At 35.6% G+C, this 17676-nt stretch overlaps 2 protein-coding genes across 3 annotated transcripts in view; one reads left to right on the top strand and one right to left on the bottom strand.

Moving 5' to 3' along the window:
- Positions 1 to 10925, top strand: part of KRAS (KRAS proto-oncogene, GTPase) — a gene marked incomplete at both ends in the record, with an annotated part of 29176 nt that extends 18251 nt beyond the window's left edge. Inside the window, one exon of one of the 2 annotated variants that reach the window (XM_080705210.1) lies at positions 10809 to 10925. In XM_080705210.1, the coding sequence (XP_080561336.1) occupies positions 10809 to 10925 (117 nt within the window). Of the gene's footprint in view, positions 1 to 5795; positions 5916 to 10808 lie in introns of those variants that run through there. The other variant, XM_080705211.1, reaches the window with a different exon arrangement.
- Positions 10926 to 17101: 6176 nt separating this feature from the next.
- On the bottom strand, positions 17102 to 17457 carry ETFRF1 (electron transfer flavoprotein regulatory factor 1; the record flags this gene model as incomplete). The annotated part of the gene is made up of 2 exons (XM_080705048.1): positions 17102 to 17326; positions 17407 to 17457. The coding sequence occupies 2 exons, from the start codon at positions 17455 to 17457 to the stop codon at positions 17102 to 17104; spliced, it is 276 nt and encodes a 91-aa protein (XP_080561174.1).
- Positions 17458 to 17676: the final 219 nt, after the last annotated feature.

Here is a 17676-nt window from a genome sequence, read left to right as displayed (position 1 = left end):
GTGCACGCTTGTAATCCCCACGCTTGGGAAGCTGAGACAGGAGGATCGCATGGGTTCGAAGCCAGCCTCCGCTACTTAGTGAGGCTTTCAGCAACTTAGTGAGACCCTGTTTCAAAATAAAATATTAAAAAAAAAAGGTCTGGGAGTATAGCCCGGAGGTAGAAAGCTTCTGGGTTCCACCCCCAGTACCCCCCACAAAAAAAAGAAATGCTCATTTATTTTTGGTGTTTGACATTAATGCATTAATATACCACAGTACTTATAATTGATTAGAAAACTGGCTTCCTTTTAAAAGAGATTTTTAAGTTTCATACTGCTTTTGTGCCCCTGTTTGTTTTCTGAAGATATATGATATAGAAGCTAAAACTGCCTTGAGAAAAATTTATGTGAATCATCTTATTAGCATATAGAGGGATATAATATAAAACATCTTAACATACTACTCAGCTGTTCTTATACTTATATCCTGTTTTATTGATATCTTTAGGTAATGTATGTTGCTAAACCCACTTAGATATTTAATTTCTATTCCTTGGCTTATTTTTATTTAGTGGACTTGTTGATTTGCTTACAGATTATTTTGCTTTGAAATTTACTTATCTTTTATTGAAATTAACCTGAATCTTCATGCTTTTGGAAGGCTTTAAAGAGCTTCTCCAAGTAATTTTAGAAATATGATATGAGGTACATATATTTTAATGAATTTTACATGTTCAGTTTTTGTGAAAAACAGAAACCCTATCTTTTGCAGGGTATTTGTTATTCATCTGTTATTGTTTATTATTTAAATAGAACAAATATACATATCTTTATTGTATTTTATCAGCCTTTTATGCTCTGATTTTTGGTTTTGTTCATGAGCCTGAAAACGTAAACATCAAAAAGAATTATATTCAGGTTAGTATGAAGAGAACGTCCATTTTGAAGTTCTCATAGATTAAGGGGCAGCAAGCTTTTCCTGTGTAGGGTAGATAGTAAACAGTTGGGCATCCAGGTCCGCAAGTGGTGTTTTTTTAATTTTTCTTTTTAATTTCCCTTCCTCATTTCTTTCCTCCTTCCCTTCCTCCTCCCCTATGACCTTTTAGAAACACAAACATCACTGCTAGCTTATTTGTCCTCTAAGTTGTAGTATACTAATCCCTGACTCTGGAAGACTTCGTTTACACCAGAAGTTGGATCAGACGTTCAACCCAAATTTTATAGACTAACCTTAGTAGTTTTAAAGTCAGACTTGGGTATTTTGTGAAAGGGCAAGAGGAATTTTACTCTCTTAATTTTCAAGGTAAAGGTTGTAGAATGTATCTTTTTGTAGTTCAATAGTGCATATTACCTGGCCAGAGCACAGTAGATGCTTTGTTCTCTGCAGTCCTTTCAGTCTTTATCAGAAAGGGAAAGACGTTATCTTCTGCCAGTGTGCTGCCTGTAGCCTGCCCCTTGTTTTTTTTTTTTTTTTTTTTTTTTTGGGCGGGTCAGGGGATGGAACCCAGGGGCATTTGACCCCCTGCCCTATTTTTTTATTCTTTATTTTGAAACAGGGTCTCACAAAGTTGCAGAGGGCCTCACTAAGTAGCTGAGGCTGTCTGCGAACCACGATCCTCTGGTCTCAGCCTCCAAATGCTGGGATTAGGAGTGTGTGCCACCACACCCAGCCTTGTTCTTTGTGTACTAGGACTGCTACCTAGTTTCATCTTCTCCAGGTGGTTAGTAACTGATAGATTTCCCTCTTCCCTTTGGCTGTGCCTGGAAATGCCAGCTAAAACCAGAAGTGGAGGAGTCAGTAAAAGGGGTGCCAGCAGCAGCCTCCCAGAGCGCCATTTCTGGTTCAGCTGGTTTTCATATGGCGCCTCCAGTTTGAACATTATATACAAATAAAATGAAAAGCTTTTCAAATTTAAAAGTGGAGCGAGTACTTTTCCTGGTTTTGTTATTAATTTCTAGATATATAAAATTAGTTGAGAGCCGGGCATGGTGGCGTACACTTGTAATCCTCGCTCTTGGGAGGCGGAGACAGGAGGATCGCACAGGTTCGAAGCCAGCCTCAGCTACTTGGTGAGGCTCTCAGCAACTTAGTGAGACCCTTTTTCCAAATAAAGTATAAAATAGGTCTGGGAGGATAGCCTGGAGGTAGAAAAGCCTCTGGGTTCCACCCCTAATACCACACACACACACACACACACACACACACACACACACACACACAATTAGTTGATAGCTTGCCAGGATGCTACTATAACAAAGCTAAACAAAACACTTCCCCTATCTTGCTGAATCTCTGTTGAAGATTAGGTTTGTGCGAGTGAGGTATTTCAGATTTGAATTTCAGCTTTTTATGAGTTAAAACTGATAAAACAGTTACTGAGCACTGCTGTGTAGTGCTCAGTGAGTCCTCCCAAGTAGTGGCATGGTTGCATTTCAGTGGCACCTGAGAGGGGCACCTGAGAGGGGCTCAGATTTGGAAAGGTTTCTTGAGACAGTCAGGAATGCACACAGTTAGTTTTAGATATGTCTTGTTCCTCTATCCCCTCCCCCAGGAAGGCTGATATCTGTGTATATAGAGAGGGTATTTGATGTGTTTTCTTGAAATAATTTTGCAAGAATTGTTTGCAGATTCAACATGAAGAAATGTTTGATGAAGTCAAATCTTGGTGAAAGTTTATGCACCAAAATAAAAAATACTATTTGTTAAGAATTTTAACTGATTTTTAAAAACTTAATTTAAATTTCATATTAGTAAAAAAAGAAGTGGAAAAGGTTATTCTGAAATAGGTCCTGACACTAAAATTCTTGGTGGTGGTTAGTGATCTTTTCTTCTTAATTATTGGCTTCCAATTCTCTCTCTGCATTGCTGGAAACAAAAATCATATATTCTGGAATTGGTGATGGGGGTGCTCACACTGAAAAAGCAGATACACTCACTGATTTTAGAAATAATTACAATCAAAATGTGCTTCTGCTAAATTAGTAGAAAACCAGTGTCCTGTTTTCCTCCCTCACAGCATGTTTTAGTACTTTATTGACATTGTAACTTTTTATTTTTTAAGACAACAAAAATTTAAATATAAAATTAAGAAATATGAGCTTTTACCTGGTTTGTATGTATACATATATATGTATTTTTATTTTAAATTTCTTGCATTGATGTTCAAATTGAAAAGGGATCATTTGTGAAAATACCAAGTGAGAACTAATGCTTTTTGTTTTTCATGCTTTAGAAAAGTCATTTTATTTTCTAAATTAGTTTGCTTAATGAAAATACTTAATATTTTTCAAGGATTGAAAGTTCTTGAAAATCTTTTTGTCTTTTTTAGAAAAATAAGTATAGTATTAAAAAACTTTGACATACAAGTGTAAGTGGGGATTTAACTTTACATGCTAACATATTTAGCAATTTCAAAAAATAGTTGGAAATTTACATTGTTAGCCTAGCTAGCTAGTTGATTAAATTCCATTGAAAATCAGAATATTTTTGGACTATAATGATTTTTATTACTAAATCACTAAATCACAGGGTATGTGTTAGAAGCTTGAGATAAACATTCAAATAGATAATATTTAAATACCTGCTTCTAGCTGGGTGTGGTGGCACATGCTTGTAATCCCCGTGCTTGGGAGGCTTAGACAGGAAGACCACACAAGTTGGAAGCCAGCCTCAGCTACTGAGTGAGGCTCTCAGCAACTTAGTGAGACCCTGTTTCCAAATAAATAGTATAAAATAGGTCTGGGAGTATAGCCTGGAGGTAGAAAAGCCTCTGGGTTCCACCCCCAGTAACCAGGAAAAAAAAAAAAAAAAAAAAAAAAAACAACCCTGCTTCTTAATGGAAAATTTATGAATTTTAAAGTTTCACTTAAAAGGCAAATTCCTACGCCGGGCGTGGTGGCGCACGCTTGTAATCCCCGCGCTTGGGAGGCGGAGACAGGAGGATCGGGCAGGTTCAAAGCCAGCCGCGCTGGCATAAGAGACCCTGTTTCAAAAATATAAAATAGGTCTGGGAGCGTAGCCCGGAGGTAGAAGGGCTTCCAGGAACCCCAGTACCACCAAAAAAAAAAAAGATTTAAAAAAAAAAAGGCAAATTCCTAAACACTGCTGAGGCAGTGCTTAATATACTCTTGCAGTTTGTAAGATTAACATGCCCTACAATATTTAAGTCTCTTTTTCTTTACTGTTCTAGAAGTAGGTATACAAATGACTATTGTGTACTCACATTAGCCCTGGTTGGCTTACTTACCGCACTTAATACTCAGTGGTCAGTTCTTTCTTTCCGACTGAGTTTAAAAGATGAGTCATATAGGTGGGCATGATGGTGCATGCCTGTAATCCCAGAATTTGGGAGGCTGAGACAGGAGGATCTGGGTTCATGGCCAGCCTCAGCTATTTAGTGAGGCCCTCTGCAACTTAATGAGACCCTGTTTCAAAATAAAAAATAGGGCTGGGGGTGTCGTTCAGAGGTAGAATGCCTCTGAGTTCCATCCCCAGTACTGCCAAAAAAAAAAAAAAAAATTGTAAAAAAAAGGTGAGTCATACTTTTGATAAATAATAGCTTTCAGGTGCTGCTTCAGTATAACCATTGATGTTACTAGTTGCAGAAAGGTAAAATATGCCAATCCCCAAAGTAATCCATTTTTAAAATTAAATGCACAGATTAAAATTAGATGTATATTACAGTCCACCAGCTTTCCTGAGCACTTAAATCTTTTAGAAGAATGAACACAAATATTATATATTTCAAGCTAATTAATACTACATGTAGGTTAATAATTTTGCACATTTCTTTTATATGCAAGCTACTTTGATAGTATATATTTCTGGACAAACGAACAGTGCAGTTAGCTAATAAGCACTTTGTCCCTTAGGTTACTGCCTGATGTTCTGGGCTACTAGTAAGATAAAATGGCTTATCTCCATGATGGCTATGTATGACTATAATTGTTATATGTTCTTATCATAGCCTTAAGCTAGAAAAAAGCCTCTAGAGTATTTAAGTTAGGATACAGAAGGTAAAGGCAGTATGTTTGGACCATGTTCTGTAATTTGATTTAATACTTGCAATACAGATACAGAATGCATTGCTCCTATTCTGTAAGTATATTATAAGCATTTTATTAAATTTTACCATTTAGGTAAGCAGCCCTTATTTAACCTTTAATATAAATAATGTAGACTGGGACAAAGGTTCCAGTCCCAACTTCACTTGAGGACCTAGGAATTGGCTAGAAAGTGTTCTAATTGAAGATAAAACTTGAGAGTCCAGACTCTTGACTCACATTTCCTGTAAGACACGTGTGTGTGTGTGTGTGTGTGTGTGTGTGTGTGTGTGTGTTGTTGTTGTTGTTGTTGTTGTTGTAACAAGGTCCATAGACCCCCTTGTACTGCTTTTCTCCCCACTTCTTACTGTAGGTGGGAATGTATGGTACGTAATTTGCCTGTTTTTGCTAAGTCAAATAATTTAAGCATAACTTCAGTTTAGGCTTTAACTCCACAATTAGCAAACTAAAATGATTGTGTTAATTGGTACCAGATAACTGATAGATATATTTAGGTTTTCATAATCTCCCCTAGTTTCCTAATTTGAAACATTTTAAAATTCCGTTAGGAAACAAAATGACTTTTACAAACAAACCAGGTTTCAGCGCATATTTTCAAACTGCATCCTCATTATTTAAGCAGTTTGATGTCTGTCTTAAAAAAAAAAAAAAACCTCAAAGCTCATAGTTTCAAATTTCTTCTACATGGCTGTCCCAATAAATTACTCTTACCAATAAAACAGACTTTAAAGAAGTTGTGTTTTACAATGCAGAGAGTGGAGGATGCTTTTTATACATTGGTGAGAGAGATCCGACAATACAGATTGAAAAAAATCAGCAAAGAAGAAAAGACTCCTGGCTGTGTGAAAATTAAAAAATGCATTATAATGTAATCTGGTAAGTTCAGTATATTAACTCTAGCAGAAAGCAGGTATTTTTCAGAAGTATAAAGTAGCAACCACTTGGGATGATCTTCTAACTTGAGTATTAAAAGATAAGAAACTTAGTTTGTTTCCATAATTAGTACATTTGTTTGTAAAGTAATCAGTAATAATTGTAATTGAGACCATTTTGATGGCTCTGATAGACAAATCCTCACCTGGCCTAAGGTCTGATGATTTAATTAGTTTTAAGTAAGCTCAACATTTGGGAGCTAATAACTTGTTTTTAAGGAAAATTCTACTCAAGTTTTGAGATAATCAGCTTTTGATTTTTATTTAAAGAGAGAAACAATACAAGAACTGCTATAGAATACTAAGATTGAGTGGCCCAGAAGATGGGAAAGGCCTCTCATCCTCACAGTACATTTTTCCTTTTGGATATTGCACAAGCGGATAATCACTCTTCAACCTCTGTGCCCTAACTTACTGGCATCAACGTCACTTTTTTGCTTAAGAAGCTGGGATTTTTAAGCTCATTATCTCTTTTTTCATGGTGTTTGGGAGGCACTCAGGAGTTCTCGTGATGTTATTTTCTGTGTCTTTGTTCACACTGTTAGTTCAGGCCCCTCCTAAGAGCTGGGACTGTTCAGCTTCCAGTTGGTCTCACCTGTTACCACTGTCATTCACTGTGCAAACAGAGAGGTGCTAAGAGACGTCAGGCTTTTACCTGTCAGTGTAGTCACTGGCCCACCTGTGCAGTAAGGCTCAAGGTGTACAGCATGTCAGGTATGATTCTAAACCTCCCCCACTCCAGGCTCTTGGCCTTTTCCTAAAAACACCATTGGCTATTGTCTTACCTGGATTTTTGTCCTTACGTAAATAAATGCTGTTATTTCCTACTTTCCTTTGAGTCATGGCTCTTGTTTGGAATGCCAGTTTTCTTATTGCTAGTTATGTGAATTAGCTAACACTTACTCATAATCTCCCAAGCTCTGATTCTGTAAACCATATATTTTTCATCTTTGCATGTTCGTGGCCCAGTGAGGTTCCTGGCACGTAGCAGCTACCCGGTAAAGACTTACTGAGTACAGCCTCTTATGTTCCTTTCTAAACTAACCCATTAGAAATTCTCTTTTGCCCAGCAAGTACTGATTAGGTTGGTGACAAGTGTATAAAAAAGCTTAAATATTTGCTGCATATTGTTGGAAATATGTATGCTCTTTTAAGGACATGAAGTAAAATTGCAGTTTTCCAAGCTACTAGGATATCCTTATTGCGATAATTAAACTAAAAGTTGATAATTTTACATGTGAAATAACTAGTATATCTCTCCTAGAAGTTTAAAGTATATAGTATATATAGTATGTATCTATATATCTAAAATGGTATACGTATGTATGATATAAAGGATAGACTCAGTCCCCAAGGACATTACGTAGTATACTAATCTACTAAACTCAGAAGACTCAAAGAATTTACTGGCATACATTTTTAATTGAGTTTTATGAACTCAGTATTTCTAAAGTATCACTGTGTGTAAAGCAGTGCTTCAAATTTAGAAGTTGTGGTAAAATTTAACATTATGATGCAATTTGAGAAGTTAAGCTTTTTGAAATAACAATATTATGGCCAGAATTAAGTGGTGGTTTTAAATTTTTACTTTTTCTTCCTGTGGTCTTACTACTAGATAGTTTTAAAAATAGAACTATTTTAAAATAATTTTCATGCTTTAATTCATATTCAAAACAGGCATTAGGCAAGATGTATTTAAAATTGATTTGTTAATGATAAGTATATACAAATCAGTTTTTCTTAGTCCTGAAAAAGATAGGTTTAAACAAAATAATTACATGGTATTCTTTTTGTCATTTACATGTGGTTCTCATATTAGAAAAGGAATTCATTTTTCAGTTGAGGTTAATTGTGACATTTCCCTAATCACTGAAATTGTCTGATAGAGAATTCAACGCAGCATGAGACTTGAGATATGTTAGAATATTAGAAGAGGTAATGTTATTAAATTTTGTCTTCATTGCCTTTTTTTTTTTTTTTTTTTTTTGGTACTAGTGATCGAACCCAGAGACATTATACCCCTGAACTATACCACCAACCCTCTTTTATTTGGCAACAGGGTCTCACTAAGTTGCTGAGGCTGGCCTAGAATCTTGAGATCCTCCTGTCTCAGCCTCCCAGCTGCTGGGATTACAGGAATGTGCCTTCATACCCAACTTAAATTTTGTCTTCATTGTCTCATAAATTCTTGTATATTATTCGTACTTTAGAATGTGTTTTTAAATCTTTTTATCTAACAGTTTTTAATTTTTCTGTTTTACTGGTTTAGTACCATGCCATTTTCCATCATGACAAAAGTAGTTGAAATAGAGTAGACTATATAAGAATGTGTGATCAAAGGGAATTAATTCATGAAGAATATGAAGAATAAGGAGTTAGATCCTCTTTTAAGATTTCATCTGAGCCGGGCATGGTGGTGCACACTTGTAATCCCTGTGCTTGGGAGGTGGAGACAGGAGGATCATGCAGGTTCGAAGCCAGCCTCTGCTGGCTTAAGAGACCCTGTTTCCAAATAAAAAATATAAAATAGGTCTGGGAGTATAGCCCGGAGGTAGAAGGCCCCTGGGTTCCATCCCCAGTACCAACAAAAAAAAATAAAAGATTCCATCTCCTTCTAAGGGTTTATATTCTAAATGTTCTAGCATTGGTGAGTTATAATCTAATTATATCATTAGAAGCTTTTCCCTAAGAATAATAGCAGGAAGGGAGATTTAAATGTAATTAGTCTTTGATTGTATTGCTGATAAATTATCACTGATAATTTCCCCTTTGGGAGAAACAAAAACAAATGCTTGTATTTTATCAGTAATGATTTTCAGAAAGTGGAAAACATCAGTGAGCGCAGTTTGAGTACTTTTTGTGAACATTTATTCACTTGTATTCAAGTCAGTGCTGGATTTTACCTACCTACTATTTGTTTGAATGGGAAAACCTCTCATTGCCCCTGTGTTTACTTCTTAAGATAAATGCTTTCCAACTTAAATTGGAATTATTTTCAAGATACTTTGACAGATTTATGCATGGCATATTTACAATATAGCTTGTACTTTTCAACAAAGGTAATTAATTGATTAATTTGTTGGGTTTTCACTCATAAGACTCCCTCTAGTATCTAGGTTGGGAAGGATTATTGGGTTAATAAGTTTTCTTTTTATAGTTACTACTAGGTTGGACAGAATTTAAAATACAGAGCTGAACATATATTTTTCTTTAATTTTTTTGGCTTTTACTTACATCTAATTTGCTTTTTAGCAGGCACAGCAAGAATTGACTCGTACGTGGATTTTGCATAATTAAGTATATTGCAGTGTTAAAACCTACTGTACACCACCACTTCCAGAACGCTGCTTTTCACACTGTGTATTACTAGCTGAAAATTATTCTAACTTAAAATCATTTTTAGCTATATTTATATACTTTGCTCACAGATAGACGTGGGACTCAATGGCCAGTGTTGATAATTTTGAATATCTCATTCTAAACAAAAACTAAAATAATAAGCCAACAGCTGTCATCCATACTGGCAAACTTGCACCATGATTCCAGTGAGTTCGCTTTCTCCACAAATCAGTCATTATGTTATTCTAGGAGTATTTTTTTGTTAGGGTCACTAAAAAAACCAAAAAAAAACAAAAAAAAAAACCAAAAAAAAACTTATTTAAAATGATAATATGAATTAAAATTAAGATTTTATGCATATTATTTGAAAACTGAAAAAATAGATACTATTTACATTGCTGCACATTATTTAAATCCAAAAGATTTTATGTAACTGTGGAACCAGAGTTAAAATATTGCTTTGAAGATTTAATAAAATTGTGAAGACATTTTACAGCTGCATGGCTTATATCTAAAGTCCAGAAACTCAGTGACAAATAAGTGTACATACACAGGCATGCAGACACACACACACACACACACACACACACACACACACACACACACACACACACTTACTTGGATTTTGGTAACTAAGGTTTGCCAGTATGGAAAAATTAGTAGCAAATTAAGTTCTGTTGGGAAAAAAAGTCATCTGTTAAGCTTATGTGAGACTGTGCCATTGAATTATAATTATGTTTTAAAAATCAGATTCCTATTTATAATGTCAAAATATCAGTGAAGAAAATATTTTAAGCATCCTAAAAGTCAACTGGGTGTGGTGACACACACTTGTAATCCCAGTACTTGGGAGGCTGAAACAGGTTTGCAGATTTGAGCTCAGCCTCAGTAATTTAGTGAGGCCCTGCTTCAAAATAAAAATATAAAGTGTGGTGGCGCACGCTTGTAATCCCAACATTTGAGAGGCTGAGACAGTAGGATTGTGGTTCAAGGACTGCTTCAGCTACTTAGTGAGGCCCTCTGCAACTTAGTGAGACCCTGTTTCAAAATAAAGAATAAAAAATAGGGCAGAGGGTGTAGTTCAGAGGTCAAATGCCCCTGGGTTCCAGACCCACCAAAAAACAAAAAACCCTACATATATACATATATATACATATTGTATACATATATATACACACACATATACATATATGTACATTATATATATACACATACACACACACACACACACATATATATATATATATATATATATATATATATATATATATATATATATATAGCCTGAGGTATAGTTCACAGGTAGAACACCCTTGGGTTCAACCCTGGTACCTATACACACACAGATCTGAAAGTCTTATGTATACCCTTGTCCAAAGGAAAATGTAAAGTGTCTTTATTATTAAATATTCCTTTAATAATGGAATCTATGACCTCTGTACCTTGAACCACCATATACATGTCTTCATATTTTAATACTTTTCTGTATTTCAGGGTGTTGATGATGCCTTCTATACATTAGTTCGAGAAATTCGAAAACATAAAGAAAAGATGAGCAAAGATGGTAAAAAGAAGAAAAAGAAGTCAAAGACAAAGTGTATAATTATGTAAATACAATTTGTACTTTTTTCTTAAGGTATACTTAAGTAAAAGTGGTGATTTTTGTACATTATACTAAATTATTAGCATTTGTTTTAGCATTACCTATTTTTTTGTTGTTCCATGCAGACTGTTAGCCTTTATCTTAAATGCTTACTTTAAGATGACAGTGGAAACTTTTTTTTCCCTTTAAGTGCCAGTATTCCCTGAGTTTTGGTTTTTGAACTAGCAATGCCTGTGAAAAAGAAACTGAATACCTAAGATTACTGTCTTGGGTTTTGGTGCATGCAAGTTGATCACTTCCTGTTTTTCTTACCAATTGTGAACGTTAGTGTAAAACAGGTTAATGAAGCTTTCCAATCATCCCTGTTGTGTGTTTTATCTAGGCACATGAATTGATTAATTAGTAATCATAACTTCATGATTGGTTTCACTGAAACATGGAAGGGTCATGAATGGACGGGTTTCCTTTTGATTGCTCCTCTAGGGCTCCTGCCCTACAGCTATCATCCTTCCTGAGTGTAAACAGACACTTTTTGCAAAGCTTTTCTACCCCTTGCCCTTGCTATTAGTCATGGTCATTCTTCCAAAAATAATATATTTTTTCTATAAAAAGAAAAAATGGAAAAAATAAGGCAGTGGAAAAATATTAAAAGGCCATTGACTTTCCACATTAGGTAAATTGTTGTAAAACTAGATTTTCCTGTTCTGGCAGATCTAGAATGAAATGGGGATTATAGCAGCCATTTGGGGGCTATATTAACATACTACTAAATTTTTATAATAATTGAAACAATTTTAAGTTTAAAAAGTCTGATAGGAATTAAATGTAGTCTCCCTGTGTAGATTATCACTCTTATCATAACCATAAATTCTTCTTGGACTATAGTCTTTGAAAATAGTTTTAATTCTGGTATTGATATTGAAGAGATTTGAGCCAGTTATAGCTTGGTTGGTGTTGAAGAGACCAAGGTTTGAGGCCAAGGCCCTGTGTGAAACTTGGAGAGTTTCACAAGCAGGGACTGATCCCCGTGGTCATCAGCACTGTCCTGCATGGTTGGTCAGTGGGGACCTGGAGAGTTTGGATAGCTCAATAAGATGCTTTCTCACTGGGATGTCCTGCTGACAAATCAGTAGCATCACTTCTGTGTATAAAACATTATTTTAAACTATGAACTGAAAAGTTGCAAAGTGGAGGGTGCTGACATTCAATGTTTTTTAAGCAATGAATTGAAGTTTCATACTCTTTACTTTGGGCTAGTTCTCTTAACACTGGGCTAAAGTAACATCATAAATTTTTTTCAAGTCTGATCCATATTTAAGAATATCTAATGCTTTGAAAATAATTAACATTAATAAAAACTTCTTTTGGTGCATTTAAAGTGTTACTTGATTTGTATGATTGACTAGGAGGAAGGTGACTTAGATCCTAGATGAGGTATCTTTTAGAACTTTACTATCCACTTTAAGTCATCTGAAAGGCTCTAGCTTTACAACCATGTAATTTACATCCAGTTTACATAAAGATACACCTATTTGTTAAGCTCAGCACAATCTGTAACTTTTTACCTGTATTATCATCTTAATTCCTGACCTGGGCAAAATTGCACAAGAGCACAGTCTGTATCTGAAAACGCGTTCTCCAGGTCATCTTGCTTGTCCTCCGGCTTCCACACTGCTCGGGACTTAAGCAGTTTTCTTTTAATGCTTTAACCCCTTTAACCTCACACTTGAGTGCGGCTGCAGAGCTCTCGTTGTCCATGAAGGTACAGTAGAATTGCCCCGCATCTTACTTCCTCAGAGCTCAAAGTAATCTGACAAATACCATATGGGATGGGATCTAACAGTCAGGGTTCTTGTAGTTGGAATTTAGTCTTGGTCCATTGAACACCATCTCTTTGCTGCCTGGTCCATTTGGTAATCAAGTAGAATTTTTTTGTTTGTTTGTTTGGTTGGTTTTTTTGGTGGTACTGGGAGTGGAACCCAGGGCTTTCTACCTCCGGGCTATCCTCCCAGACCTATTTTATATTGTATTTGGAAACAGGGTCTCACTAAGTTGCTGAGAGCCTCACTAAGTAGCTGAGGCTGGCTTCGAACCTGTGCGATTCTCCTGTCTCAGCCTCCGAAGCGCGGGGATTACAAGTTTGCACCACCATGCCTAACTCAAGTAGAAATTTTTAAGTAGAAATTTCAAACTTAGAATAGACAGAGCTCTATTTGGTGGAAGGAGAATTTAATAAAGGTAGTACTAAAATCTATATATAGGACTAATCCTGGTAACAGTGATGCATACCATTGCTTTAATAACTAAAATCTTAGTAAAAATACTTTAAAATTTAATTCATGAAGCTTACTTTTTAGCAAAATTCACCTATTCAACAAACATTGATTTAGTACCTGTCATATGTCAGCCAGTAAACAAGGCAGTGGGGATAATGGTGTCTTCAAAGGGATATAATTCTTATCCTTACATAGTCTTAGTAAGGCCTTACTGGAGTAATGTACTACTTTTTTGTGTGTATATATGCTGGGGATTGACCCAAGGGCCTCCTACCTCTGAGTTACACCCCCAACTCCTTTTATTTTTATTTTGAAATAGGGTTTCACTTTGTTGTGGAGGGCCTCACTGAAGCTGCAAACCTGTGATCCTCCTGTCTCAGCCTCCCAAGAACTGGGAATATAGGTGTGCACCACCATGTCCAGATCAAAATGCATATTTTAGTTTTGCAAAGGAGGGTGTTTAGTTTCTAAGATTTCTTCCAATTGTACAATAATTGTTTTGCTATGATTTGAATATAATTGATTAATCAAGCACCTTTATATAAATTATTTCATTGTTTTAAAGGAGTAAAAATCCCCAAGTGTTTAATATTCTAGTTGTCTCTTTGTATAAGTAATTAAAATAGTCTTGAAGATAAAATACTGACTTCTAAAAGGCACCTGAGCTAATACACAGAAAAGGAAACCTCTTTGTCAAATCAATATTATTTGTGAACTGTCCTACTAAACTACATATTTATGGAACTGGGTAGGAGATTAAGACTTAGGCATTTCCTCTTGTTTCTACACAGAGAAAGAAATGGATATACTTTAGGAACTGCAATGCATAACAAGATATTCAGGATTCTTGAATTTTTTTATATAACTGGGTAAATTTTTTAAAGTAGTGGCAATTATCCTCTATCATATGAATGGTTTAACAAAAAGTTTGTCTTTGTAGAGATTTTAAAAGGGGAGAGAATCCTAGAAATAAACATGTTATCTAATTACTATAGCCTTAAAGATAAAAACACTGTTGAGGTTGAAAATGCGAAATTACATAGTCTTAGGCATTGACATGTTTGTGGGCAGAATATATAGCAGACATATGTAGTATAATTTGAGTGAATATTCTCAAGTAGGAGTCGTAGGCTCTCTTAACTGAGTCGCACTGCATAGGAATTTAGAACCTAACTTTTATAGGTTATCAAAACCTTGGCCACCATTGCACAGTTTTGTCCTGATATGTCAAAGAAGATCTGTGAGGCATGTCAAGTTAGTTTGTACAATTTCATCTCATTTGTATTCCAGTGTTTCCCCCCAAAACAAATATATACCTTTGAGGTTATTCTTTTTTTAAGAGGCAGTAAAAATCACCTGAAATCAGTCCCATTTGTCAGAGTAATACTTTCTTGATAATTTTGTAGTAATGCTTTTAGAAATCCAGAAGTTAAAGCTGAATTTATGTTTAATCATTTCTGTTACATTGAGTAGCATGCATTCTGCACTGGGAAATTGAATAGCTTACCACTGGTAGCTATAAAATTGTCAAAAAATGAAATTATTTCATTCTAATGATACACACTTAGTTCTTGGATAGTCTGTGAGGTTAATATTTGTGTTTTAGTTTTATAAAGTGCCTGTTTGGGATGGCGATAGGCATTTTAGGTGAATTTAGGGAAAACATTATTTACAAAATGTCAGTCTCGAGGGTCCACCTCTACTTCTCAGAGTTAAATGGGTTACATGTTTTATCTGAAAGTTTCCAGTTCCACTGTCTTGTGTTTTCATGTTGAAAATACTTTAGCATTTTTTTCTTTGAGTGCCAATTTCTTCCTAGTCCTATTTCTTAATGTAACATGTTTACCTGGAATGTATTTTAACTATTTTTGTATAGTGTAAACTGAAACATGCACATTTTGTACATTGTGCTTTTTTTGTGGGACATATGCAGTGTGATCCAGTTCTTTTCCATCATTTGGTTGCGCTGACCTAGGAATGTTGGTCATATCAAAAATTAAATTTAAAAATGACCATTCTTTTAATTAAAATTAACTTTTAAATGTTTATAGGAGTATGTGCTGTGAAGTGATCTGAAATTTGTAATATTTTTGTCATGAACTGTACTGCTCCTAATTATTGTAATGTAATAAAAATAGTTATGGTGACCATGATAGAGTGTATTTCTTTTTCTTTTCCCACTTGTTTTTCTTTAATCTTTGTTTGTTTTGTTTCTATGGTGGTACTGGGGAGCACATCAAGAACCCTACATGTTAGGCATGTGCTGTACCACAGAGCCATACCCTCAGCCTTGAGACAGCGTCTCCCTCTGCCTACCCTCTTTCCCTCCCTCCTTCCTTTTTTTCTGCAGATTGAACCCCAGGGCTTCTATTTCTGAGTTACACCTCAGACCTTGCTTTGAAGCCAGGCTTGGTGGCACAGGCTTCTAATCTCAGCATTTGGGAGGCTGAGACAGGAGGATCCAGGTTCTAGGCCAGCCTCAGCTACTTGGGCCCTTTGCAACTCAGTGAGACCCTGTTGCAAATTCTCAGTGAGACCCTGTTTCGAATTAAAAAATAAAAAAATCGGGCTGGGGGTGTAGCTCAGAGGTAGAATGCCCCTGGGTTCAATACCTACCATCACAATTTTTTTGTTGTTGTTTTTCTTTGAAACAAGGCCTTACTAGGTTGCAGAGGCTGGCCTTGAACCTGTGATCTTCCTGTCTGCGCCTCCCAAGTACTGGCTCTGATTTGTATTTCTTGATGGAAAACTGATATGGAATACTTTGTAAGTTAAAGACATTAAAGTAGGTATCCCAGCAAATCTTTTTTGGTAGCTTTTAGGTTAGAAATAATCTGTTACCTTAAAAAATTGCTAAGAACATAAAAGTTTAAGTGTTTGCCTACACTTAAAGTCCTGTTAAGATTAGGCCCACTGCCATAATAGCTCATTGAGAAGTATATGCAAAACAGATCTACTTTTATAACAAAAAAGGATAATACTGTTACTTTTTATGAAATGAGGTCAATGATATACAACAGAAACATGGGGTACATACAAATGGAATTCTACCCCACTAAAGAACAAGATTGTGGCATTTTCAGGAGAATGCGTGGATCTAGGGAACTCTTGCTAAATGAGATTAGCCACTCAGAAAGTAGAGAGTCATGTCTTTTCTCATGTAGAAGGAGGCTGGGGAGAAGTCAGGAAACAAGGGGCACCAGATGACGAGGAGAAACCCCAGTGGAATGATGGAGAGGGGCTACAGAGGGCACTGGTGGACAGTAAAGAGAGCAAACACTGCAGTGGTACTCTGCACTCAGGTAAAACTACCAAGGCCAAGCTTAGTACGGCAGGTGAAGGGGTGGGAGTGGGAGGGGGAGTGCACCGAGTGCTGTGTGTGCATGTGGGCCTATCCCTCTGACCTGCATGAGGGGGACTACAACATGCCAAAAAAAAGTAATTTTTAAAAAGGCACCTTCATATATATATATAATCTGTAGAACTGCATTTAGATCAGTTCTTGGGAATATTTATTTTGTAATGAAACTTTAATATATTACTATGCCAGATTGGGTCAAAAATAAAAGGCATTCCAAAAATTTAAGGGGAATAAATGTGTAAGAAATTGTTTTGCCAATTAAATGGCATTTTTGTCAGAAAATTGAGAAATTGGCTAAGAATAACAGATTAACATCCTATTACGTTAGAAAATTAAGTGCATATTTTATTCCAAAATTGAATACTCATTAATTTATACTTGGTAACATAGCTAAATTACTATTTTAGTAATAAAAATAGAACATAAAGGGTTGTGGATAGAGCCATCAGAGATTGTTAGTTCAAACATATATCTTGCCATTTTAAATTAGACTTCTGCTATTTGGTATACATGAGCAGTTGGCACTGGTGTTCAGCTGATGTCTAACCTAATGGTCGGTTTTGTTGTTATCTGTATAATAGCGCTGCTTCATAGCTCTGTACTTCCTAAGGAAGTATAAGGCTTCTAGCTCTTTCATTACAAATTCGCCTCGTTTAATAAGTTCTTTGATCTTCTCTGGGTCCTTCACATCTTTGTTTTTTAGGAAAACATTCTTCAAACGCCTTTTAAAGTAGTCTGCTCCTTTTGGATAGTCCCGTCCAAGATACAGCAGCTTTAAAAAAGAAAGATTATTTCTAATCAATTCATATCATTTGACGATATGTTTATAAAACTGGTGATGTAATTACTTACATTCTTGTAAAGATTCCGTACTTCTCCTCTTAAAGGATTGGCCATTTTCATTTAACATGGAAATTAATCCAGTTTTACAAATAACATACCTAAAGAAAAGGAAAGTTTTTGCAAATAACTTCATTGTCATCATTAAAAAAGAATCAAAGATTTATATGCTGGGAAAAAATAGTAACTTTTTAAACATTTGATAAATATTTACTGGACACCTTTATGTTCCAGGCACTGAGAGATAGCTGTGAACTTGTCAGGTAAGATAATGTGCTCTTG

Source organism: Muscardinus avellanarius, assembly GCF_963383645.1.
Source record: "Muscardinus avellanarius genome assembly, chromosome: 11".
NCBI classification, from domain to species: Eukaryota; Metazoa; Chordata; class Mammalia; order Rodentia; family Gliridae; genus Muscardinus; species Muscardinus avellanarius.
The sequence above is the reverse complement of the archived record's forward strand: the minus strand, read 5'-3'. Positions and strand labels throughout refer to the sequence as shown.